The 24,228-nt window shown below is 54.7% G+C and overlaps 1 protein-coding gene across 1 annotated transcript in view; it reads left to right on the top strand.

Annotated features, from left to right (window-relative positions):
- The window catches only part of TNS1 (tensin 1), a 189,647-nt gene extending 166,125 nt beyond the window's left edge, over positions 1-23,522 (top strand). Inside the window, exons 23-33 of the mRNA XM_077748685.1 lie at positions 1,172-1,370; positions 4,804-5,786; positions 8,875-8,961; positions 9,944-10,075; positions 10,458-10,550; positions 11,258-11,335; positions 12,979-13,050; positions 13,274-13,442; positions 14,164-14,232; positions 15,120-15,152; positions 18,826-23,522. Coding sequence (XP_077604811.1) covers positions 1,172-1,370; positions 4,804-5,786; positions 8,875-8,961; positions 9,944-10,075; positions 10,458-10,550; positions 11,258-11,335; positions 12,979-13,050; positions 13,274-13,442; positions 14,164-14,232; positions 15,120-15,152; positions 18,826-18,970 — 2,060 coding nt within the window. The 3' untranslated portion in view covers positions 18,971-23,522. The remainder of the gene's footprint in view (positions 1-1,171; positions 1,371-4,803; positions 5,787-8,874; positions 8,962-9,943; positions 10,076-10,457; positions 10,551-11,257; positions 11,336-12,978; positions 13,051-13,273; positions 13,443-14,163; positions 14,233-15,119; positions 15,153-18,825) is intronic.
- Positions 23,523-24,228: the final 706 nt, after the last annotated feature.

Genomic DNA, 24,228 nt, shown 5'->3' with positions numbered 1-24,228 from the left:
TCAGGTGCCCCTGCCTGTATGGACTCCAGCTTCAGGGCACTGAGGTGGCTGGCTTTGTACCACCCTGTGCCCAGTACCTGGAATAAGACACCCCATGCTTGTCCCTCTGAAGACATCCTGCCCTCCCCCATCTGCTGTCACACAGGCCTGGCCGGCCCAGGGCGGCACAGACTCCCTGGTTCTTCACTTTCTTAGGCTGGTTTTGGCAGATGCCCTGATTGTGGGTGGCATGTGAGCCTGGGCTCTCTGATCACGTCCCTCTGGGGGGAGATAGGATGGTGCTAGGTTTGGAGGTAGGAATGTCATCTATCCCTGCTCACGTCCCCAGAGAGGCTGAGAGTGCCCTGCTTCTTCCGCCGTAGCACAGAGTTAGTTTCAGGCCAGGCCTCAGAGGCCTGGGAGGAGGGTCAGACACGCGCCACCTTGGGGGTCAGGAGATCTGACTCCCCACCGCACCTCCCAGACACATTGATCACTCTCCCCAGGCCTCAGGGCCCTCGCCTGTAGAATGGCCTTGCTGGCACTTGTCCTGCAACCCCGCCCCGCGATCCTTAGACCCTCCTGAACACCAGACTCGGAGAGCCCTGTCAGTCTCGGGAGGAATGCTAAGTGTGTCAGGCAAGGTGGGTGGGTGTGACTTGTCAGGGCGGGGGCTGGGCGTGACGCACCAGGCAGGCCTGTTGCTAGGCCAGCAAGCCTGTTTCTGGATTCTGGGCGTGGGTGGAGCCCATGTGAACCCTGGCTCTGTCCTGAGTGTGGGCAAGGCTGGGCTGGAGCTGTGGGTCCACTGTAGAGCCCAGACTCCAGCGGTGCCAGGGAGGACCTTGGAGAGCCTGGGAGGCTGAGTAGAAGGGTCTTGGAAGAAAAGAAGCAGCTAAACGGGGTGCCAGCTATAGACACGGTGCCCTAGCCCCAGGCAGGAAGAATCTATGACGGCCGTGTTCAGCGGCAAAGCTGGGGTCCGTTTCTGGGAAGCATCTGTGAGCGAGGCCCTGGGTAAAGGCTCTGTGGGGGCTCTCACAGCTTCTCCAAGACACTGGGAAGACGGGGAGCCCCAGGAGTGCCCTTTGCATGCTTGGCTGTCCTTTGGGAGCTGTCCTCACAGGCTGGGGAAACGCTGTCGGGGTCCACACTGCACCCTCATGGACCTCAGTGTTCTCTTCTGTTCCAGAGCCCCGGAGCTACGTGGAGTCGGTGGTGCGGACGGCAGTGGCTGGGCCTCGAACTCAGGACCCCGAGCCCAAGAGCTTTAGCGCCCCACCTGCCCAGGCCTATAGCCAAGAGATGCCCCTGAGGAACGGGACCCTGGGAGGCTCCTTTGTCTCCCCCAGCCCCCTCTCCACCAGCAGCCCCATCCTCAGTGCTGACAGGTAAGCGGGGAGGAGGGTCCAGGCCTGAATCTGCCTGGAGCGTGGATGGGCAGAAATCACATCCAGATAGCCGCACCTTTGAAACCAGCCCACTGGGGTGTNTCACAGGCTGGGGAAACGCTGTCGGGGTCCACACTGCACCCTCATGGACCTCAGTGTTCTCTTCTGTTCCAGAGCCCCGGAGCTACGTGGAGTCGGTGGTGCGGACGGCAGTGCCTGGGCCTCGAACTCAGGACCCCGAGCCCAAGAGCTTTAGCGCCCCACCTGCCCAGGCCTATAGCCAAGAGATGCCCCTGAGGAACGGGACCCTGGGAGGCTCCTTTGTCTCCCCCAGCCCCCTCTCCACCAGCAGCCCCATCCTCAGTGCTGACAGGTAAGCGGGGAGGAGGGTCCAGGCCTGAATCTGCCTGGAGCGTGGATGGGCAGAAATCACATCCAGATAGCCGCACCTTTGGCTGGGCTGGGGTGCCACTGAGAGGGCATCCGGGTGCCAAATCCTGTGGGAAGCATGAGGGCAGAGGAGCTGTAATTCCCGGGGTGAATTCAATCCCACCGTCCGGCAAACTGTGCGGCAAGTGCACCGCCGTGCATGCAGTGAACCAGTCCTCCCCCAGCTTTAAAACCCAACAACAGCACCAAGATAGTGATCTAGTGAGTCTTCCAGCGTGCCTGGCACTTTGCTAAATGCTATTCTTACTTTTTAGATCCTACTTTTTAGAAGGGGAAACTGAGGCACAGGGAGGCCAAGTAGCTTGCTCAAGGTCCTGCAGCCGAACAGTAGCAGAAATAGGATTCAGACCAAAGGCATCTGGTTCTAGAGCCCATGTCTCTCCTGGCCCTGCATTTAGGTGCCCGCCTGTCACAGGATGCCGGACAGATGTGCCCAAAGCAGACACAGAAGTGCCTGGAGCTCCCAGCAAGGGGCTACCGTTTCTGGCTAGGGATGCAGAGAGGGTTTCTGGGGGGCTGGAGGTATTTGTGGTGAGGCCAGAAGGGTGAGCAGGTGTTGAAAGGGGGAGAGGGAGGGAGTGGGCATTCTAGAAGGACAGCACAGCCAGGAGGGCCGGGGGGGGGAGGGGGCCTGGGGTGTGGACATGTTGATGCATGGGGCTGAGGGCACGCAGCTGCAGGTGAGGAGGGATGTGTTGGTGGATAGACGGCTGGCTTTCTGGGTGGGTCAGACAGAGAGAAAAGCCTGGAATCAGGCAGAGGAGGGCTCTGAACAGGAAAGCCCTCCTTTCGGGGGGTATAGTGAGAAGCTGCTCAGCTGGGGGAGCGGGGTGTGGGCTTGGTGACAGGGAGAACGTGATGTGACACAGGAGAGGGAGCTGGAGATGAGCTCAGGCAGGGCGTAGGGTGCCAGGCACGGGGGTCAGGGACTAAGAGGTGAGACTGCTGCTGGGCGCCCCTTTGCATGCCCACCCCCTTCCCTAGTCTGGGCTCCTAGGAGGCCTCGAAACTCTCCAGCCACGTCGTCCTGGTACCACTGGCCAGGCCCGGTGGCTGAGTTTGCCGCATGCCTTCCGCCCTATGTTGGTCCCGTGCAGTGCACCACCTCCCAGATCGTGGTGCGGGTGGCCAAGTGAGCAGAGGCTGCATTCTTCTGCTCTTCTGAGAATTCTGGAACCTCAGGGTGTCTGGATGGCTCACTCAGTTAAGCAGCCAACTTCAGCCCAGGTCATGATCTCACAGTTCGTGGCTTTAAGCCCTGCGTCAGGCCCTGTGCTGACAGCTTAGAGCCTCGAACTTGCTTCAGATTCTGTGTCTCCCTCTCTCTGCCCTCCTCCCGCTCACTCTCTCTCTCAAAAATAAACATGAAAACTTTTTTTTTTTTTAATTTCTGGGACCTCAAGCCAAGTGTGCACTCCCAGGCCACCTTGCCCCCTCCCCAGCCTCTTTACAGGCAGATGGCTCCATTTCTTGGGAAATCTGCTTCTAGCCAGAAGGTGCATTCTTCAAGGAAAGGACACTTTCCTAACCTGACCAGCCCCCACTGCTCATATCCAGAGAGCCCTGAATCAGGAGGTTTTCTCTGTTTCTCAGTCAAATTCCTCCTGCTGTAGAGTTGGCTCTTTTCAGGGCTCAGGAAGCTAGTGTTTCTCCTGTGGGGTTAATCTTCCAGAACTCCATGTCAGTCTCCCCCCACCCCGTCCCACTCAGCCTGACACTCCCTCCATTCCTCAGAGGCCATGTTATTCTGTACCAGGAATGGCATTCCACTCTAGCCACTTCTGGGATCTGAGGTAGACTTTTTCTTGGCCTTGCCCGTGACCTGCTTCTTGCCCTTGGCTCTTGCCTGCTTACCTCCCCCACCCCTTCACGTCAGTCGGGGACTGAGCTTATCCAGCCTGGCCTCGAGACTCCTTCCCATCTGTAGCTCCAGGTTGGCCCATTGTCTTGTAGAAGGACACCCCTGCCCCCACCCAGGGGCCTGTGCAGAGCCTACCTGCCACCTCTCTGCAGCCTTAGCTTATGCAGGGTCCCTGTCGACCTCTCTCCCACCATACCATCAATGGATAGGAGTTTGGGTCTGGAAGAAATCAGGGTTGTCTGATCCAGCCCCCTTGTTTCCTACATGAGGAAACTTTAACAAGCACGATCCAGGTTGTACCTAACTTCGGAGGAGGGCCTGTGATTGTGGCTGTTCCCCAGGCACAGTCCCGTCTGAACTGAATTTTATCAGAGTTTTAGAATTGGGAGCGACCTTTGTGCTCATCTACTCTAACCTCCCGACGGAGGAAATTCCCACCACAACATTCAGGTCAAGAGGTTGGTCATTTTCTGCTTAAATGCTGCAAATGACGGGAGTCTCATTACTATGCAAGACAGCTTGCTATCAGTGGCCAGATCCAACAGCTGGAAAGCAGACCTTACATAAGCTGAAATCTCCCGCACTGAGACTTGGTGTCTTTGCCTTTTGCGGCCATCCAGGAATGAAAGCCCAGTTCTAGCACTCACAGTGTTCAAAGTCGCTAATGGCATCCTGGGAGCAGCGAGTCAAGGCAGGGATACTCCCAGTAGGAACAGGAGCCGGGGGGTTTGACCCCACCCTGATGTTCAGTGTCCGTGGTGCTGGAGGTGACATGGGGACAGCCATCTTCAGTTTCCATAGGGGACACCCCCTTGCTTTGACTTGTGGCTCAGGCGTCAACAAGGGACTGTGGGGAAAACATGGGCTTCGGAATCAGGTGCAACTGCATTGGAACGCTGGTCTTTTACAAGCTATGTGGTTGCAAGCTGATTGCCCAACCTCTCTGAGCCTCTGTCTCTTCTTCTGATGGTTCCATAGGGTGATGTGCAAAAGTCTTGACATTCTGGTGCATGCCAGTGGGGCTCTGACTGTTGTCACTAGTGGTTGGGGGAGGGGGAGGGCTCACTGAAAGCCTGGCCTGCACTAAATGCCACCTTGACATCTCAACCTCTCTCTTTCCAGCACTTCAGTGGGGAGTTTCCCATCAGGGGAAAGCAGCGACCACGGCCCCCGGACACCTACGCAGCCTTTGCTGGATTCGGGCTTCCGTTCCGGCAGCCTGGGACAGCCTAGCCCTTCGGCTCAGAGAAGCTACCAGAGCTCTTCTCCCCTCCCGACCGTGGGCAGCAGCTACAGCAGCCCCGACTACTCACTACAGCAGTTCAGCTCCCCAGACAGCCAAGCGCGGGCTCAGTTCACTGTGGCCGGTGTCCACACGGTTCCTGGGAGCCCTCAGGCACGCCACAGGACAGTGGGCACCAACACCCCCCACAGCCCTGGCTTCGGCCGCCGGGCCATCAACCCCAGCATGGCTGCCCCCAGTAGCCCCAGTTTGAGCCACCGCCAGGTGATGGGTCCCGCGGGAACTGGTTACCATGGCAGCGCGGTCTCCAGCCCCCAGAGCAGCGCAGCGACCACTCCGGGAAGCCCCAGCCTGGGCCGGCACCCTGGGGCCCACCAGGTTTCAGGCCTCCATGGCAGTGTGGCCACCACCCCGGGAAGCCCCAGCCTGGGCCGGCACCCGGGAGGGCCTGGATCTGTGATTCCCGGCAGCCCCAGCTTGGACCGGCACGCGGCCTACGGGGGCTATTCCACCCCCGAGGACCGGAGACCCACACTGTCCCGGCAGAGCAGCGCCTCTGGTTACCAGGCTCCCTCGACTCCCTCCTTCCCCGTGTCCCCTGCCTACTACCCGGGCCTCAGCAGCCCCGTCACCTCCCCGTCGCCGGACTCGGCAGCCTTCCGGCAAGGGAGCCCGACGCCAGCCCTGCCCGAGAAGCGAAGGATGTCCGTGGGAGACCGGGCGGGCAGCCTCCCCAACTACGCCACCGTCAACGGGAAAGTGTCCTCCTCACCCGTGGCCAGCGGCATGTCCAGTCCCAGTGGGGGCAGCACCGTCTCCTTCTCCCACACGCTGCCCGACTTCTCCAAGTACTCCATGCCAGGTGAGGCCCCGTCCCGCCCCCACCTGTGCTGTGGCAGACGGCCCACTGGTTAGGATGTCTATCTCCATCTCTGTGCTGACGGCTCCTTGGCACACAACCCAGGGCAGCTCACTGACTTCTTGGCCTCAGTTTCCTTGTCTGTATAATGGGAGTTGGAGATGTCCTCAATGTAAGTGGACTGGGTGCAGGGGTAGCGAGGAGGCTGAGGGTGCGATGATGGTGATGATGAAGAGGAGGAGGAGGAGGAGGAGAATAATGATGGTGTTACTGTGATGATTGTCATCACCATGAGCGTAGCTCCTGCCACTCGCGGGGCGCACGCTATGTGCCAGGCTCTGAGCCACGCACCAGCCCTTTAATGCTCACGGCCACCTGGCAAACTAGGTATGATTACCCTCATCTTATGCATGAGCAAAATGAGGCTTAGAGATACTCGGTCATGTGTTCAGGGTCACACAGTTGGTACATGGCTTCCGATCTAGGCCCATATGCCCTGACGCTCATGCCCGCAAAGCATTAATCGAGTTGTCTTCTCGTGATTTCATATTTGTGATGTGGCATAACTTGGAAAATCTGCCCTTGACCCGCACCGCCATCCCTTTGGCCTGCCCACAGCACTCTGTCCCCACCTTTGGATCCCACTGTGTGTACATCACTAATAACAAACGGGTCAGGCTGCCAGATGCGCCGTGGGCTGAGGCCTAGGGTTGGGCATTTTCACTGGAGTCTGTTTTCTACAGAGCTGGCTTCACCAAAGCTTATGCCTGTTCACACACTGAACTCTTCCCTCATCGCCAGAACTCGGCATCTTTGGCCTCCACGTAGAGGGCTTGGTATCTAAACACCAAGGTCAAGGCCTCAGCTGATCTGCAGCTTCTCAGCCAGACCTCTCATGTGCCTGTTGCAGAATGGCCCCAGAGCTCTGGGGCATTCGAGGAAGAGTTAGAAGGTTTCAGGCAGGCCCTGGTGGGCCCCTGCCACCTAGATTCTCAGTGTGTTGTTCCCAGGTCCTGCCCCGGCCCGGGGCCTGCCAGGCAGGGGCATTGACAGTGACCCCTCACGCGCCTGCTTCCTGCTGCCTACCAGAGATGTCTGGTTCCCAGCCCCTCTTCTTGGAGGATGGAAAACTTCTAGTAGTTGGGACGTTTCCTGTTTCCCACCATCTTCCCTGCTTAAAATAGCCACTGGAGTCAACACAGGAAGGCGCAGGGGGCTGCAGCCGCCTCTCACAGCTCATTAGGCCCCGCAGCCGCGGGCCCGGGGCTTCAAAGCAGAGAGGGAGGCAGCTTGCAGCAGTTGCTTGGCCCAGCGGCTTTGCCTGAGGGCCCCCCTCAGTGCACAGCTGCCAAGAAAGGGAGCTTCCTGCCCCATTGCTGTCCTCCAGAGGCTGATCCCAAGGGCCTAGCTCAGGGTGACCGACAAGTCAAAACAGACTGAGCACCAGACACACAATGTAACCCGTATCTCGGCTCTACGCCTTCAACTTTATAGCGTCATTAGCACAGGCGTCCTCTGTTCTGGCTTCTCTCTGAAGAAAGGGGAGGAAACCTGTGGAATTGGAATATTCCTTTCTTCCTCTTCTCCCGACCCCCTCTTTTTGTTTCTTTAAAAAAAATTTTTTTTTAATGTTTATTTATTTTTGAAGGAGATATAGACAGAACATGAGCGGGGGAAAAGCAGAGAGAGAGGGAGACACAGAATCTGAAGCAGGCTCCAGGCTCTGAGCTGTCATCACAGAGCCCGACGCGGGGCTCAAACTCATGAACTGTGAGATCATGACCTGAGCTGAAGTCGGACGCTCAACCGGCTGAGCCACCCAGGCGCCCCCTTCCCCTTTTTGTTTCTTTGCTTCCAGAAACTGAAGGAAGGGCTTGGAGAGCGAGGGCTGTACATCCTAACACCCAGACAAGGGAGATCAGGTGTAGCAGGCACTAAATGGGTGGCTGTGTTTCCTTACCTGGGAAGATCCTAACTGGAGCCTTTCTGTGAACTACCTGTGTGATTTGGGCAGGTCCCTCTCCCTCTCTGAACCTCACATCCCTCATTTGTAAAGTTGAGTGGTTAGATTGGATGCTGAATATCTTCCAGAACCTGATGCTCTATAAAAGCATCTCTGGTCTGCCGAGAGTCTGAGCGGGGGTCATTTGCCAGGGAAGTGGGGTATGTAACTCACAGGAGATAGCTTCTAAGCCACCCCCTCCTCTGTTCCAGGGCAGGACTGTTTTTGTGTATGTGTATGACAGAGAACACGGGCTCTCCCTATAGGGCATGAGGAAGGGCTTGGGAGAAGTGATGGAAATGTAGCTTTCTTCCCGCAACGTCAAGGTTGCTATGACAAAGTTGGGAAATTCATCCAGTGGAGAAAGAGGCTAGAAGGTAGGGTGCCTTAGCCTGTGAGAGAGAAGCTGCAGGAAGGGTTTGGCCCGGATCTTTTGGAGAGAGAAGGGGATGGGGGAGAAAGGGCTTTCCTCAGCTCAGTGAGAACGCTGTGCCAGGCTTTTCCATAGGAGAGCAGCCCTGTGATGCACAACAGTTGGCAGGAGACGAGATGGGCAAGGCGCTCGAGGCCCCTTCCTGCAGGGCTCTGATGGCGTTTGAGGACATTGCCTTTTTGTGTTAGTTTCCTACCGCAGCTACAACAAAGTGCCACAAACTTGGTGACTAAGACAGCAGTTAATTTCTCATGAGTTGGAGGCTAGAAGTCCAAAATCAAGGTGTTGGCAGGCTCCTTCTGGAGGCTTGAGGGAGAATGTGTTCTAGGCTTGCCTCTTAGCTTCTTGCGGCTGCTGACAAATGCTTGGTGTCCCCTGGCTGGTGGATGTGTCCCTCCAGCTTCTGCCTCCATCCTCACGACTCCCCCCACAGTTTCTATGTCTTTCCTCCACTTCTGATGTGAACACCGGTCATATTGGATTGGGGTCCCCTGTAATCCAGCATGACCTCATCTTAACTTGCTTCTGTCTGCAGAGACCCTCTTTCCAAAGAAGGTCACGTTCACAGGTACCTGGGCTTAGGGCTCTGACCTACCCTCTTTGGAAGACACAATTCAACCCATAACACTGTTTTTTTCTGTCTCCATCTCTCTTAGACAACAGCCCTGAGACCCGGGCTAAAGTGAAGTTCGTCCAGGACACTTCCAAGTATTGGTACAAGCCGGAGATCTCCAGGGAGCAGGGTGAGTCCTGGGTGGTACCGAGGGTCCTGTGGTCCATTAGAGCTCACAGCTGGCTGTAGCCCACCACGTCTTCCCGGGCAGACTTACTCCTTTTTGCAGTACAGGGTGAACACGGAGTGGGGCTGGGATCAAATTCAGAGAGCAAGAGGCATCTCCCCACGGTGAACTGGGAGGAGTGGAAGCAGGGTTTGTAGACCTATGAAGGGTGTTTAAAAGCAACAAAATCTTGGGACGCCTGGGTGGCTCAGTTGGTTAAGCGTCTGACTTAAGCTCAGGTCACAATCTCGCGGTTCGTGGGTTCAAGCCCAGCGTCGGGCTCTGTGCTGACAGCCAGCTCAGAGACTGGAGCCTGCTTCAGATTCCGTGTCTCCCTCTCTCTCTCTGCCCCTCCCCTGCTCAAGCTCTGTTTCTCTCTGTCTCAAAAATAAAACATTAAAAAAAAAAAGGTAGCAAAGTCTTGATTTTCCAAGCAAGGTAAAAGGCCGGCCGAGATAATAGCAAATCTTAACTCTCTACATGATGTGGAGAGTCTTACACATTTTACAGAAAGAACAAAGTTTTAGGGTGTGGGGATGGAGTGAGGCCCACTGGGCTCCCAGGGAAGGTCTGTGTGGATGTAAGACAGGTGTTGGCGACTGTGGCCCAGGGCCCGACCTTTTTCTGTAAATGCAGTTTTGGTGGAACGCTCCGTTTCTACTTGCCTACATATTGTTTGTGGCTACTTTTGTGCTGCAGTGGTAGAGCTGAGAAGTTTGCACTCGAGATGCCACGGCCTGCGAAGCCTGAAATATTTACTCCCTGGCTATTTATAGAAGACGTTTGCCAACTTTAGTAGAGCATAGGAGGACCCTTGGGGGTGTTTAAATTCTATCTGAAGATAAGATTCAGTAGACCTGATTCGGTAGACCTGAGGAGTCTTAAGCAAGGCCCAGTGCCATCAATTTCTCATTTGCTCTGGCCTTCCTATCCCTCCCAATCCCAGCCATCGCTCTTCTTAAGGACCAAGAGCCAGGGGCCTTCATCATCCGCGACAGCCACTCCTTCCGAGGGGCCTACGGCTTGGCCATGAAGGTGTCGTCGCCTCCTCCGACCATCGTGCAGCAGAATAAGAAAGGTAACACCCTCCCCTCGAGCCGGGCTTCTCGGCCAGGTGGTCTGCACAGCCTCCTCGGAGCCCGAGGCGCCAGAAGGACCGGGGCTGGACAGACCTCTAGTTCCTGGGGGAGCTGGTCCCTGCCAAGTCAGACTCTTCAGGAGAACAAGTCTTGGGCCTGGCCAATGGTTGGGGTCAGAGGACAGGGAAGCAGGATTATTGGGACTCTGGCTGTATCTCCTTGAGCGATGGTGTATCTACTTCTGGGCTCTGGCTGTATTATCTTTCCGACCCTTCCTCCCGTCACAGAGCCACCTATGGGGAAGTGAGGAAGCGGTGTTAGCCGGTGGTGGGAGGGCCCCATGAGAAGCGCTCAAACCTCACATCATTCTCTTTATCCCAGGGGACATGACCCACGAGCTGGTGAGACATTTCCTGATAGAGACTGGCCCCAGAGGAGTCAAGCTCAAGGGCTGCCCCAACGAGCCAAACTTCGGTGAGCTGTCCCTCATCCCTGTCTCCACAGCCTGTCGGCCTAGAGTGTCTCTCCCAGGTCCCCCTTGCCATAGACGCAGCAGAGGAAATGAACAGTGGCCTCCCGTCCTCTGTGCCGTGGCTGATTCACTCTGCCAAATTCTTTCTGCATTTGTCTCATCCCACTGAAGTGCACTGTCATTAGAATTTGAATAATAGCTGTAACAACTGTGTTCATTGACCACCTACTATGTGAAAGTCACCATCTGGGAACCTTATGTTACTCCTGGTCTCATAATAATCCTGCATGGGAGGTGTTATGGTCACATTTACACATGAGGAAACTGGGGTTCATAGAAGTTAGGCTTACCCAAGAACACATAGCTAATAAGTGACTGAGGTGGGATTTGATCCCACGTTTTCCCTGATACTTCTGCTGCACTGTCCTGAGAGGGGCCCCAGCAGCTGGAGGGACTTAGGAGAGATGTTGGGAGGAATTTTCTAGAAAGGAAACCTTATGGCTGCTAGAGCAAGCTGCTGGAACCTTCTCCCTTAGATCTCGCTAACAAAGAGGGAGTGGATTTTCAGCTTTATTGGTGGGATGAGGGAGAGGTAGGTAATAAGGAAGCTGAAGATGGCGGCTAGTGGGGTGGGGTGGTCGGGCTCCTCATAGCCGGGGCCTGCTCCCAGTGACACTGCTTGCTCCTGACATGCTTTCTCCCCCTGCAGGGTCTCTCTCTGCCCTGGTCTACCAGCATTCCATCATCCCCCTGGCTCTACCCTGCAAGCTGGTCATTCCAAACCGAGGTAGGAACGTGAGACTCCTTGCTCTCCAAGTACATCTTTGAGCCGGGCTGCTGTTTGTGTCAGTGCTGCCAGCCGCTCCAGAACGTGGGCCAGCATCGGAGGACATGGGTCATTTTGCCAATCTGGGGAAATTCAAAACTACTTTCCTTTAAAAAAAAAAAAAAACTCCTATTAAAAAAGAAGGAAAAGTTCTTTAAAAAACTTAACTCCAGAAACACACATAATTGACTTTCCAGATTGTTCTGGAAAATTCTCTGGTGGCTTTAAGAAATTCTTTCGAGAATCCTCAGAATAAGCCCAGGGGGGTGGCACTAGAAGTAGGAGTCAGTTATGGGGAGGACTGTGGAGGATGAGATGGGCATTGGTGGGCAGGGCTGAAGGAAGGGGGAGGGGAAGGCAGATTTAGGTCATGGGGGTACCCAGGTGTTGGAGGTTGGTGTGAATAAAGAGGAGGGAGCACACTCAGAGGAAGAGGTGACTGAGTTCTTCATGGCGTGGGAAGAAAACAGGGCCAAGGTGTCCCTGGAGTTTCTAGTCTGCTTGGCTGAAAGGCTGTTCTCTGACTGAGGAGACGTAGAGCTGTTGGGAAGAGCAAGTCTTCCTGGTTGTGGGAAGTATAGGGCCCACCTGGGGGAAATTATGCTCGACCCTGACCTTGAGGTCTAGGAGCTGGAAACTGGGTACTTTGTCCCCATCCTCTCTGTTTACAAACAAGATATTCAGAAGTGTCTCTGGGACTTTCTTCCAATTTCCCTTGGAGCTCCTGGGGCTATGCCCACACAAAACCCCTAATGTTATTTCACAATTTCTATGAATCCAACTCAACTCATTGAATTATTTATTAATAATAATTAACCAACGTTATTAGTGTAAAAGTTTAAGTACAACTTAAGTAGCATTATGAACCACACAGTTGAGACCCTAACTAAATTATAGTTATACGAAATTTATGAAAATAGTTTAGCAATTACAGAACTGTTTGACACTGACATTGTGTAAACCAGTTGATTCTCAAAGTACGGTTCCCAGACCGGGGGCACTGGCACCCTGGGAACTTGTTAAAAATGCAAACATTCTCAAGCCCCACCGAGTCACAAACTGCGGTGGGGGCTCAGCAATCTGTTTTAATAAGCCTGCTCTCCAAAGTCTGAGAAACACTGGTACAGACAATACTCCATTCTTCGTAATATCGAAATCACGGTTGTGCTGCATTAGTGCTTTGGTGAATCAGGACTTTCATCGATCTACATCAATGCAAAACAACAAAAGCGATGTCAGTTGCCACTTGAAGGTTTGCTTTCTGCCAAGCGCTGGGCTAACACTGTACATGGAATATCTCAAAAACTCAGCCCAATCAGTACTATCATCACGATCTCCATTTTATAGGTACTTGGCAAGTGCTGGGGTGAAGCTCTGAACCCCACACTGTTGGATTCCAGGGCTCTCAACCCATGTGCTGACTATTGACAGTCCTCATTGAATGTTCAGACCAGACACACACGTGCCCACTGCCAGGGCCTATTATGAAAAGCAGTATCCATTTCAAAACAGTATTTGCAGAGCTTGCCTGGGGCCCAGCCAGACCTGTGCTTCTTTCCAGCTCTAGAGTTTTAATTACCAGCTGAATTAAATTTTTGTCTCAGACCCCACAGATGAATCGAAAGATAGCTCGGGCCCTGCCAGCTCAACCACTGACTTGCTGAAGCAAGGGGCAGGTGAGTGGCCACCCCAGACGGGATGCCTGCCCAGCCCTTTCCTCCTGCCTGCCCTGTCCCTTCCTGCAGACCCAGTCTTCTCTGGGCGGTCTGTGACTCTCTGTGCCTTGGCCTGAGGCTGGCCCAAAATTCATCTACTCCTTCTCCCCTGAAGAGCTGAGCTGGGATGTCATCCCCACCCACTCCAGTCCCCGTGACTTCTCTTTGGGTGGGTTTATTCCAGCCTGCAACGTGCTCTTCGTCAACTCTGTGGACATGGAGTCGCTCACTGGGCCACAGGCCATCTCCAAAGCCACTTCTGAGACTCTGGCTGCTGACCCCACACCAGCTGCCACCATCGTTCACTTCAAAGTTTCTGCCCAGGGAATCACACTGACTGACAACCAGAGAAAGTAAGACTCTTCTCCTTGTTTCCATACTGGGCTCCCTCCCTGTGCCCCATCTATCTACTTACCCACCCACTTACCATTTGTACCTTGTACTCATCCATCCACCTGCCCACCTGTCCATCTACCAACCTGTGCCCCCATCTATCCACCTGCCCACTCATCCACTGACCTGTCCACTCATCCACCCACCCACCCATCCACTTGCTCATCTACTCACCAGGTGATTTCATTACTGTATCCATTCATCATCCATTCATCCTCCCCCACCCATTTATCCATCTACCCATTTATTTCTACATTCATTCATCCACCCATCCATCCATTCATCCATCCATCTTTCTTTCTACAAATAGGCCTGCATGGAGTATACAGCCATAAATACAACTCCTAGAAGTGCCTGATTTCTAGAGCCCTTCCTCTCATGCCCTCCCTCCAGCTTCTTTCCTTCCTCCCTCAGGTCCCCTCAATGCTCATTCTTCAGCACCAGTTTCTTCTTTCTTTTCCTAGTCACTAGCAATTGGGACATGTTTCAGTGACACATTTGAGTCCCTGTGCACTGCTTAGATGAGCAGCCCAGACCATCTTGCTCATGAGGTGGGGCGGCGGAGGGCAGCTGCGGGACCCATGACGGCCGCAGAGGGTAGCCTGACACTTGCAAGTAGAAAGTGGGAAAGGGTGGTCACTCGGGCACTCATTCTCTGTTTATCTGCTATCTGTGCCGCAGGCTCTTCTTCAGACGACACTACCCCCTCAACACTGTCACCTTCTGTGACCTGGATCCGCAGGAGAGAAAGTAAGTGTCTTGTAGACACCTTCTCTCGCACCATCTCCACAGCACTGAGGTCTGTGTGGGTGCGTGTGTGGGCGTGGGTGGGCGTGGGGGTGTGTATTCTCAGTTCAACTTGAAGATCCGCCTGTGTCTGTGAGACTGAGTAATTATGTCGGGTACCTTTTTGAGTTTTTCCCACCACAAGTTTGGAGCCCCACGTGGGGACTCAGATGCTTGCTTCCATGCCCCATGCCGTATCCTTGACCTTGAATCCGCCTCTCCTCTCCGCACTGGGGAGCGCTCCTTGGGAGGCAGGCTGCAGTGTTGTCTTCACCTTGAATGCCNATTCTCTGTTTATCTGCTATCTGTGCCACAGGCTCTTCTTCAGACGACACTACCCCCTCAACACTGTCACCTTCTGTGACCTGGATCCGCAGGAGAGAAAGTAAGTGTCTTGTAGACACCTTCTCTCGCACCATCTCCACAGCACTGAGGTCTGTGTGGGTGCGTGTGTGGGCGTGGGTGTGCGTGGGGGTGTGTATTCTCAGTTCAACTTGAAGATACGCCTGTGTCTATGAGACTGTGAGTAATTATGTCGGGTACCTTTTTGAGTTTTTCCCACCGCAAGTTTGGAGCCCCACATGGGGACTCAGATGCTTGCTTCCATGCCCCATGCCGTATCCTTGACCTTGAATCCGCCTCTCCTCTCCGCACTGGGGAGCGCTCCTTGGGAGGCAGGCTGCAGTGTTGTCTTCACCTTGAATGCCTCCCGCTGCGTGATCTTTGGAGGCTCCCATGCCCCTGGAACGGGGTCTCCCTTGCCTTCCCCCAGCAGGTCTGGGCGTGCGCCGGGCTGGGTTCTGGGGGGAGAAGTTGTAGTGATTTACACTGTGGTATCTTTCTCTCCACAGGTGGATGAAGACAGAAGGAGGTGCCCCTGCTAAGTAAGTGTGGCTCTTCCTCTGACCCCAGCTGGCTGCTCCTTGGGGAGGTTTAGAATCTGGGACCAGGGGTAGGCATAGGGCAGCGAGGGCCTTTGTGCTCAGGTCACTCAGCTTTGGAGAAGAGCTTGCCCAGACAGCCAGGTCTTTTGCCTTCTCCTGCCTCAAAGCCAGAGGCCCAGCCTCCAGCCTTATCACCCTCCCTCTTCCAGGACCAAACCAGCAGGGGTCTGAGAAAGCGGACAGAAAGCTGGGGGTTCTAATGGAGGCAGCAGACATGGGGAAGTGCTTGTTTATTTTTTTTAAAGATTTTTAAAATATTTACTTATTTATTTTTAATGTTTTTATTTATTTCTGAGAGAGAGAGACAGCATGAGCATGGGAAGGTCAGAGAGAGAGAGAGAGAGAGAGAGAGAGGGAGATACAGAATTTGAAACAGGCTCCAGGCTCTGAACCGACTGTCAGCACAGAGCCCAACGCAAGGCTGGAACCCATGAACCGTGAGATCATGACCTGAGCCGAAGTCAGATGCTTAACCAACTGAGCCACCCAGGCGCCCCTATATGTTTATTTATTTATTTTTGAAAGAGAGAGAGAATGAGAGCTGGAGAGGGGCAGAGACAGAGAGGGAGACTCAGAGTCCAAAGCAGGCTCCATGTTCAGAGCTGTCAGCACAGAGCCCGACGCGGGGCTTGAATTCACAGACTGTAAGATCATGACCTGAGCCGAAGTCAGATGCTTAACCGACTGAGCCACCCAGGCACCCCTGGGCTTGTTTAAATGATCTTTCCACCCAACTCCTGGCTTCTTTGATTGCTATCCTCACTGTTTTGGTGGGTTTCTATGAATCCTGTGGTTGGGCTCCATCTCTTCATCAGAACTCAGGAGCCCAGAAAGTCAAATTTCTTCGGGAATGCACCTAGGACCTTCTGGCTGATTCTTCCTCCACCCCCTTCAACATTTCCCATGTGCCCTCAGGGAGCTCAGCCCCAGGATAATTCAGACAGGCCTGGAGGCTGCCTCTGCCCTCAGGAGGCCTGACATTGCCACAGCGTATAAGACAAGTGCATACACAGCACTAACATGTTGCAATGGTTTTCAAACCATGTTCCCAGGAACCCTAGGGTTCCCTGCTTACAACTGAGCCATTATGGAGGAAGGAGAAACCCTGGCCTGGTAGGCAGTTATTTACCAGTGTGGACCAGGGTTTTCTCAGTCTCACGAAACCTACGCAGAGCATAGGAATAATCGAGTACTGAGGCTGACCTGTGGTTAGCAATTCCACATCTGACTTTGCACGGTTCATCCAAACAGCCCCAATTTTTCTCCCTCATTGACTTTATAATAGGCAAATGTTTTGCTATTGAACCGATACATTCATAGCCTTAAATCCTGCTGTTGCCTTTATGTGTTTGGACTTGGTGCAAGATTGCTGTAGAAGAGGAAAACTTTCCCTGTTAAAAGAAAAAGAAAACTGCTGCTGTAGAGGCACATAAAGTAGGGTACAAAGCATATGGCCGGGGGGTAACGAAGGAGAGCGCATCGAGGCAAGGAGAGATTGGGGCAGGTTTGGGGGAAGATCTCATAGTTTCAAATGAGTCTTAAAAGCAGTACACTTTGCACAGGTAGAAATGGGTGTGGGGGTAGGAGACAATTTCCCCGGGATGGGGAGGCATGGCTACCCCGTCGCCCAGCCCCTGAGGGTAGGACTGTGTCTAAGACATGGGAGGGGTGATAAATATTTGCTGAATGAAGGAATTCAAGGATGGAGGCAGGCAGGGGGAGAGTGAGGAGGAGGAGGCACAGTGAGGCCACCCAGGTCAGGAATTAATGGAGCTGAGCAGTAGGCAGTCAGCACCATGAACGCCCTTGGGAGCAGCCAGAAGGGCTGGGCGGGATGCAGGGGACCTCGCCTTGACCAAGGTCACATGAAGAATTAGCTGAGAGGAGCACACAAGGGTCCAGCCTTCTTGAAGCTCGCCTTGTACCTCCTTCAGCCTTCTTTGGGTTCCCAGGGTGGTTAAGGTCTCTCAGTCCCTGACCCCAGCCAGGCAGGTGGGAACCTGGTGTGTAAGGGTCACTCGGCACTGGCCCATCATGGAGAGGGAAGATGGTTCAGGGACAGAAATGGCCTGGGCCCTAGCCTGGAAATCATTCTCTTCATTGGGGGGCTGGTTTTGTGCTGAGCCTCCCACAGGCCAGGCCGAGGCCCAGGAGAGCGGGTCTCAGGTGAAGGAGGGGCGTGCAAAGCGCCTCAGGCCCCACAGTTAAGGAGACACTTGTTCTCAGGTTCTCGCCAGCTCTCCTCCCTGCCCTGGGGCTGAGGGTTCTTGCCTGGATCTGTTTCCCCAAGCGGAGAACCGACTTGGCAGTTGTTGAACCTGGGCTGAAATAAACAGTAGGGGAGGACAGGCGGGCGGGTTTAGGCGGGTGAGGCCGGTTGGCTCCCCACCTTGGCAGAACCAGGCAGCCAGGGCTGGCTCGCTGTCAATGCGGCAGCTTGGAGCCACCCCCTCCCCCCAACCCTGACTGCCTTCCAGTGCGCCCTGGAGACCCGGCAAGCTGGGACAGGGGGGTCCTGGGGATTGGTGCACAGACCCAGGCTACCCCTGCACATGGGCAGGTCATTACTCCGGACTCTGGTCCGGCTGTTCCCACACCCTCAAACAAAGTTGGGGAGAGCAAAGCCGTAGGAAGCCCGGTGTGTGTTTGCGTGTGCGTGTGTGCACACATACATGCGGGTGGTAGCAAGCGGGACCCGGCTTTGCTAATTTTAGCTGTTGTGGTCCAGTCCTGGGGAGAGGGGTTTCTGTCGGAATCTCCAGCTGTCCCGATTTCCCCATCTCGCTCTAATTAGCAACGTGCCGACTGGGAGGGGACCTGGGCTCACATTCTGTTCTCTGCTCGTATTTTTAACTCTGTTTTGCACAGAGAATGCCGGGTCACTCCAGCCCTAGTGGGGGTAGGGAGGAACAGGTGTGGGGTCCCCTGTCCCCTCCCATTCTCTTGAGTCCAGGAAAGTGTGTGTGTGTGTGTGTGTGTGTGTGCACGGGGGGTGGGGGTGACCCCTTGTCCTTANGGGTCACTCCAGCCCTAGTGGGGGTAGGGAGGAACAGGTGTGGGGTCCCCTGTCCCCTCCCATTCTCTTGAGTCCAGGAAAGTGTGTGTGTGTGTGTGTGTGTGTGTGTGTGTGTGTGTGCGCGTGCACGGGGGGTGGGGGTGACCCCTTGTCCTTGTCTCCCTGACCCTCTCCTGGTGTCTGAGGCCAACTGCTTTGACAGGCAGAGAGCATTTTATCCATGTGCTTCTGTGTTATGTGAAGAAGAGTCAGGGAGGGGCAGGGCTGAGAAAGAGGAATGTCCCCATTTTATTTTCACTCTCCTCCCTCTACCTCTTAGTGTCCAGTCTCTGTCATTGGCCTCCAGCTTTTCCTGCCCCTGCCCCTCTGTCTGCCTGAAACCAATCACTTGTTATCTCCAGGACCTGGCTGTGGGGCGCGGGGTAGAGGGGAGAGAGGAATCCTTTCCCCTGTGCTCTGTGTCCCAGTCCTCCCGTGCAGGGAGAGGTGGGAAGAGTGGGGAGAGACTTCAGCCTGAGGACAGCTCGCTCACGTGGGCAGTTCTCTGAGGCCTGGGGTCCCCTTCACGCCCCTCACCCGCTTCTCCTGCCCCATCAGGCTCTTTGGCTTCGTGGCTCGGAAGCAGGGCAGCACCACCGACAACGCCTGCCACCTCTTCGCTGAGCTTGACCCCAACCAGCCCGCCTCCGCTATTGTCAACTTCGTCTCCAAGGTCATGCTGAGTGCCGGCCAGAAGAGATGAGCGCCAGCGCTCGCCCGGGGCCGTGGCATGGGGACGGGGCATGTGGGGAGGGGACTCATGAATCCTGACCACCCTTGAATCCAGAAGGAGGACTTTGGGCCAATTTTCGAGAAGGAGAGAAGAAAGTGCAATGTGGGGAGGGGGAAGTGAATTGCAGAGGGGAAGGGGTGAGGGAGAGAGCTAGAGAAAGAAAAAGATGGAGGAGAATAACTTGGATTCCCCTGGGTGGATGGGTACCGCGGAGCCCCCAAAGACTCTACCGCTAACCAGGTCCCCCTCCCCCCTTCCCCCTTCCAAGAGGCTGGGGCTCCTCAGAAAACACAGACCAACTCCTTGGGGATCTATATTTTGGGAGTAAATGGAAAAGCTCTGTCTCCCTAACCCAACTGCTTTGCAAGGAGAAATCAGATGGAGAGAATCCTTTTCTGGCCACCTCTGGGGTAGATTGGCAAACCAAAAAGAGCAAGCACGGGGCATCAAGTGGAAGAACTTTTGCCTTTGAGAGTACCTTAGACCTGAGGTCCCTAAGGTCTCTGGACTCTGCCTCCGACGTATAGTCTGTGTGGGTGTCTATACGGGGTATATACTATGTCCACATCCACAGCTTCACATACTGATTTCCATGTGCCTCTCAGCCACAGTTACAAACACATGCACTTGTGCGTGCTCCGTGTATCTGCACACACATGTGTATACTGTCCAAAGAAGGTGTGAGTTGGGGGCGACAGGGCAACAGAGTACCCAAGATTATGGGGTCGCAGACTCTCTCTTGGTCCCCGCACTTGCTTTTTTAGCGGCTCTGGGTGCTGTCAGCACCTTCTCAGCAAAGAGTGCCACAGGAGTGAGGCTCGCTGCCCTCCAACCTTAGCCCTGATCTGCCCCCACAGGGAGTCTGGAGCCTTGGTTCAGGAGGTGTAGATGCATGTGTGCATTGTCTTGGGGAAGAGACCCCTCAAGAGGAGTGCTGGTTGAGCTCTGGGCATCTTCTCGGAGGCATATGGCCCAGCAGCAGGTATGGGCAGGTCGCTGCTGCCAGCTCTGAGCCCTCAGCCCATTCTTGGGTTTTGTGCCTCAGACCGGCCTTTCTTCAGATTTCTTTATCTGCTTGATGCCTTTTTGGGTGTTGGGGATCGAGCCTTCCTGCCCCGGTCTGTCCCTCAGGGTCTCTATGTTGGAGCTTGTCCTGGGGAACCTGCTCAGTGGGGCCCAGGGGAGACACCTGATGGCCTTTTGCCCCCCTCTCCGGGTGTGTCTGGGTCTTACTGTTACTGGGCTGCCCCGGGTATCCTTGGCAGAGCTTGTGGGGCTACTTCCTGTGCACCTACCTGGCCCGCCCATGGCGCCAAAGCTTGCTGCCCCCCACTCCTGCCAAGGCTACCCTGGCACAGCCAAGCTGCCCATGAAACAGACGGGAGGGGTGAGGGCATGCACTTAGGTTGGAGGGCCGAGAGTCCATCCAGGCAATTGGGAACTCCCCAGACCACCACCAAGCACTCTAAGCCAGAGTAAAAAATTTACCAGGACTCCATTGTTGAATGGCTTCTTAAGCCGACAAGGTCTCTATTGAGAGGCATTGTACTGATATATAAATATATATAATATATATGTGAGACATACTGACAGAATCTGTAAGCTAATAAAATATAAGAAAAGGTTAAAAAAAAAGAATAGGTAAATCGACAAGAAGTATTTATTGTTTTCCCATATTGCTTTATTGCCTTCCCAGGCATAAACCAATTCCCATCCCTTTTTTTGTGTATAAGTGAGGTCTGAAGTGCAGGGGGCCTTTATCCTTGGAGCCATCAGGGGTCTCTTGACCTTGGCCTTCCCTAGATTCTGTGTGGGGCTCAGTGAGGAGGGGGTGCATATTTCCATTCCCTGGGCCCCCTTATTTTCTGGCAAGTCCGGGGCACAGCGGTCGGCTACCAGAGATGAGGGGAGCCGCCCCCTCGCTGTGGGCCTGAGCAAGTGTATGAGCCTGTGGGGGACAAGGGTGTGTGGCAGATGTGGGTGACGTCTGTGTCTTTTGCATTTTTTCTCCTCCAAGAAGCTGTATCTGTGTGGACGTTCTGTTTCAGGGAGATGGAGAGTGTCTGAAGGTAGGGAGCAGGGCCTCGCTTCCTAAAGATTGCAGCCTTGTACTTGGTGACCAAGCTTCCTCCAAAGTGCTCTTCCTTCTGAGGCATTCAAGCCAGATGCCCAGATTTCCCCCGTCCTCATTCCCGACATACCCCAGCTCTCTTCCCAGATAGGAGACAGTCCCTGCCCACTTCCTTTGTAAATATCCTGATGTCCTGCAGGCCCTGGCCATGGGACTCTCCCCGCCTGGCCCGGGTGTCCTCTCTCCACATGAGGCCAGGTGGGGTGGCAGACCCTTCGGCGGCCAGCCCTGGGCCGTCACGCATGCTTGCCCACTGCCCACCGGCAGCCCCCACCTCCCAGGCATGGCCAGCCTGCCCCACTCAGGCCTGAGCCTAGGGTGACCCCGGGAAGGACCGGGCACCCTGGGAAGCTGATCTGCTCACCCCTTCGCATCCCTCTGGAAGGAGTGGGTTTCCAGAAGAATGAGAAGGAAGGGTACCCCAGTCTCCAAGTGGCCCTAACTTTGGGTCAGACACTGGTTGGGAGGACACTGTGGCACTCCCGTGTCTCACAGGTTAGGTCTCTGCACCCACGTGCACATGCGCGTGCACACACACACACACACACCACAGCACTGCAGTATATTCTTGCCAAAGATTTCCTTTAAGAGAAAGCACTTTTAAGAATTATTGTTATTGTGTAAATGTCTATCCTTTTCTCTCTTCCTTTCCCCTCAACCCTTTTTGCTGTTGTTGTTGAGTCTGTCTGTCAGCCAGGAGAACACTGTCTGGTCTTAAAAATAGGCTGGCAGGGCAAGGGTCTGGGGGGAGTTGGCAAGGATGGACGGGAGAGGCGGCGAAACAGGGACAGAGAGGCCAGGCGGGCTCAGGCCCCAGCGCCCTGCTCCAGCCAGGTGTCTGCGGCCGGCCTGGGGGCAGGGAATTGACATCTGCCCGATTCAGGGACAGAGGCCCAGGTGGCTCCCCGCCGCCCGTGGAACAGGAGGGCAGGGCAGGGCATGGGAACAATGGAGAGGCGACCCCAGAGGGGAAATAGGAAGGAAGTGAGCTGTCTGGTCAACCTCCAGGGGTGTAGTCTTAGCGGCCTGGTCCCCTCATCTAGTCAGGTGCTTGTGGGCCAGTACACTGTGTCCCAGGCTGGGGAAGGGCCTTTGGCCCTCATCTTTGTCGGAGTCTCTCCCTAGCAACTCTGAAAACTTGTGGATTCCTTCTTCCTTAGGTTTTGAGGAATCCCTGGGTGTGTCAGAGACTGGCAGAGAGGGGTGGTGGGGCCTGGTGGCCGGGTGACCTGTAAGCGGCAGCAGCCAGCTGGACAAGTGTGATCTGTGTAAAGGGGCACCGAGGAGGAGGGGGGAGGGTACTCTGATGCGCCCTAGCCGAGGTCGGGGAGGTTCCTCCTGCCATCTAGGGTGTGCGGAGGCGTCTGTAAGCAGAACAGGATATATAGGCCCTGGGCATTTGCCCACCGTCCCTGCCTCCTGGGTCATCCCCCCTTCTTCAGAATCTCTCAACTTCAGGATTGGGGGAGGTCCATGCCCTGTCCGAGGGCTGCCTCCTGCCCCTACATCTCCCCATACTCGGGGTCCTTGGGGAGGTTGGGGGCAGAGTCCCAGAGCCACTCTTCACCCAGGCGTAGGCCCCAGGATCCTCAGACTGGAGCTCCTGGCTGGCATAACACAGAGCGGATGCATACGCGTGCGTGTGCAAGTGTGGGTGTTTATGTGTACATATTTTCCTGGTCTCTAGGGAACATGGGGTTAGGGTCAAAGGTACTGAGTGAGCAATGGGATATCAAGGTCAATATTACCCAGCTGTGAAAGGAATCAGGAGGACCCCCAGCTGGTAGATTCTCAGTATTGTTGGTAAGAACTGGCTATACGCTGGGTGGGGCTCTGGCAGATCTGCCCCCTCCTGACTCCCGTGTCCTCAGATGTCCAAGAGGTTGGAGGACTTGCATGCATTTCCCACACCTGGGCTCTTCCCAGCAGCGAGGCAACTGTACAGGGGTGTCCCGAGTTTGGTTTCTAATCAGTGTTAAACAGTTGGAGACTCTCTTATGTGTCCATGTTCGGTTTGTGTGTGAGAGTGAGCACGTCTGTGCGTGCATGCCGTGTTTCCCCAGTTTCTCTCCCCCCTCTGACAAGCCATTCGAAACAAATGTAAGAGATTCCTTGCCACCACCTCCCTGCCTCCCAGGTCCTCTGCAGGAGAAACAGAGTAACCCGGCGTCCTCCCCGTCCCCTGGCTATGTATTTATATAGATGGAAATATCCTTTCTATTTTGTATCATCGTGCCTATAACCTCTGCCACCTTGTATAAACCCTGACCTCTGCTACTTGCCCTGGATATGAATGTATTGTACACCCATGCTGGCCTGCTCCTGTACAGCTGCTTTGTTTCTTTGCAACCCATTGTATGGCTTTATAAATGATAAAGCGAAAGAAAAATCTGTGCCTTTATCTAGCTGTGTTTTTGGGGAAGGGGTCTGCGGCTCCTCGGCGAGCATGAAGGGGGCCTCCCCCAGGCTCCGGGGGTGTGGTGGGCTTCAGGGATGCCTCTGGCATACNTTTTTTAAAAAAAAAAAAAAAAAAAAAGAAGCAGTTTATCTGGAGCTGGTTCACATGACTGCCTCTGGAACATTCTGGACCGCGGGGACAGCAGGTAGGTGTCATGACATCCGAGTGACAAGGAGATCAAGGCTGTGAGAGGTCACGTAGCTTCTGACAGGCAGAACTGGTACTCGTCACCAATGGTGACAAGCTGGCAGTTAGCAACCTAAGTGCCCGAGACTGTGTCGAGCGCGTGTGCCTATTTTCTCATGCACCTGCCCCCAGGGAGATAAGGGCTGTCCTTGTCCTCATGTCACAGAGAAAGAAACCGAGCTTCAAAGAGAAGCGAGAGATTGCGCAAAATCACAAAGCTGGTAATTGGCAGAGCCAGGCTGAGAACCCTAGAAGGTCCATGCATTTCTTAGCTCACATCTCTCTTCCTTTGCTGCTAGGGTTTTGTTTAGGAGGGAAAGACAGACTCAGGTGAGGGATGGGTAGGCAGGAGACCAAACTGATGGCATCGGTCAGACAGTCTGGCTGGCTTCCAGGGAGTGGACCAGTGCTCCAGATGTGGAAGCGGGCAGCGGGCCCCCTCCGATGCCACCC

The sequence above is a fragment of the Crocuta crocuta genome, unplaced genomic scaffold (assembly GCF_008692635.1).
Source record: "Crocuta crocuta isolate KB4526 unplaced genomic scaffold, BGI_CrCroc_1.0 scaffold229, whole genome shotgun sequence".
In the NCBI taxonomy this organism is placed as follows: domain Eukaryota; kingdom Metazoa; phylum Chordata; class Mammalia; order Carnivora; family Hyaenidae; genus Crocuta; species Crocuta crocuta.
The sequence above is the reverse complement of the archived record's forward strand: the minus strand, read 5'-3'. Positions and strand labels throughout refer to the sequence as shown.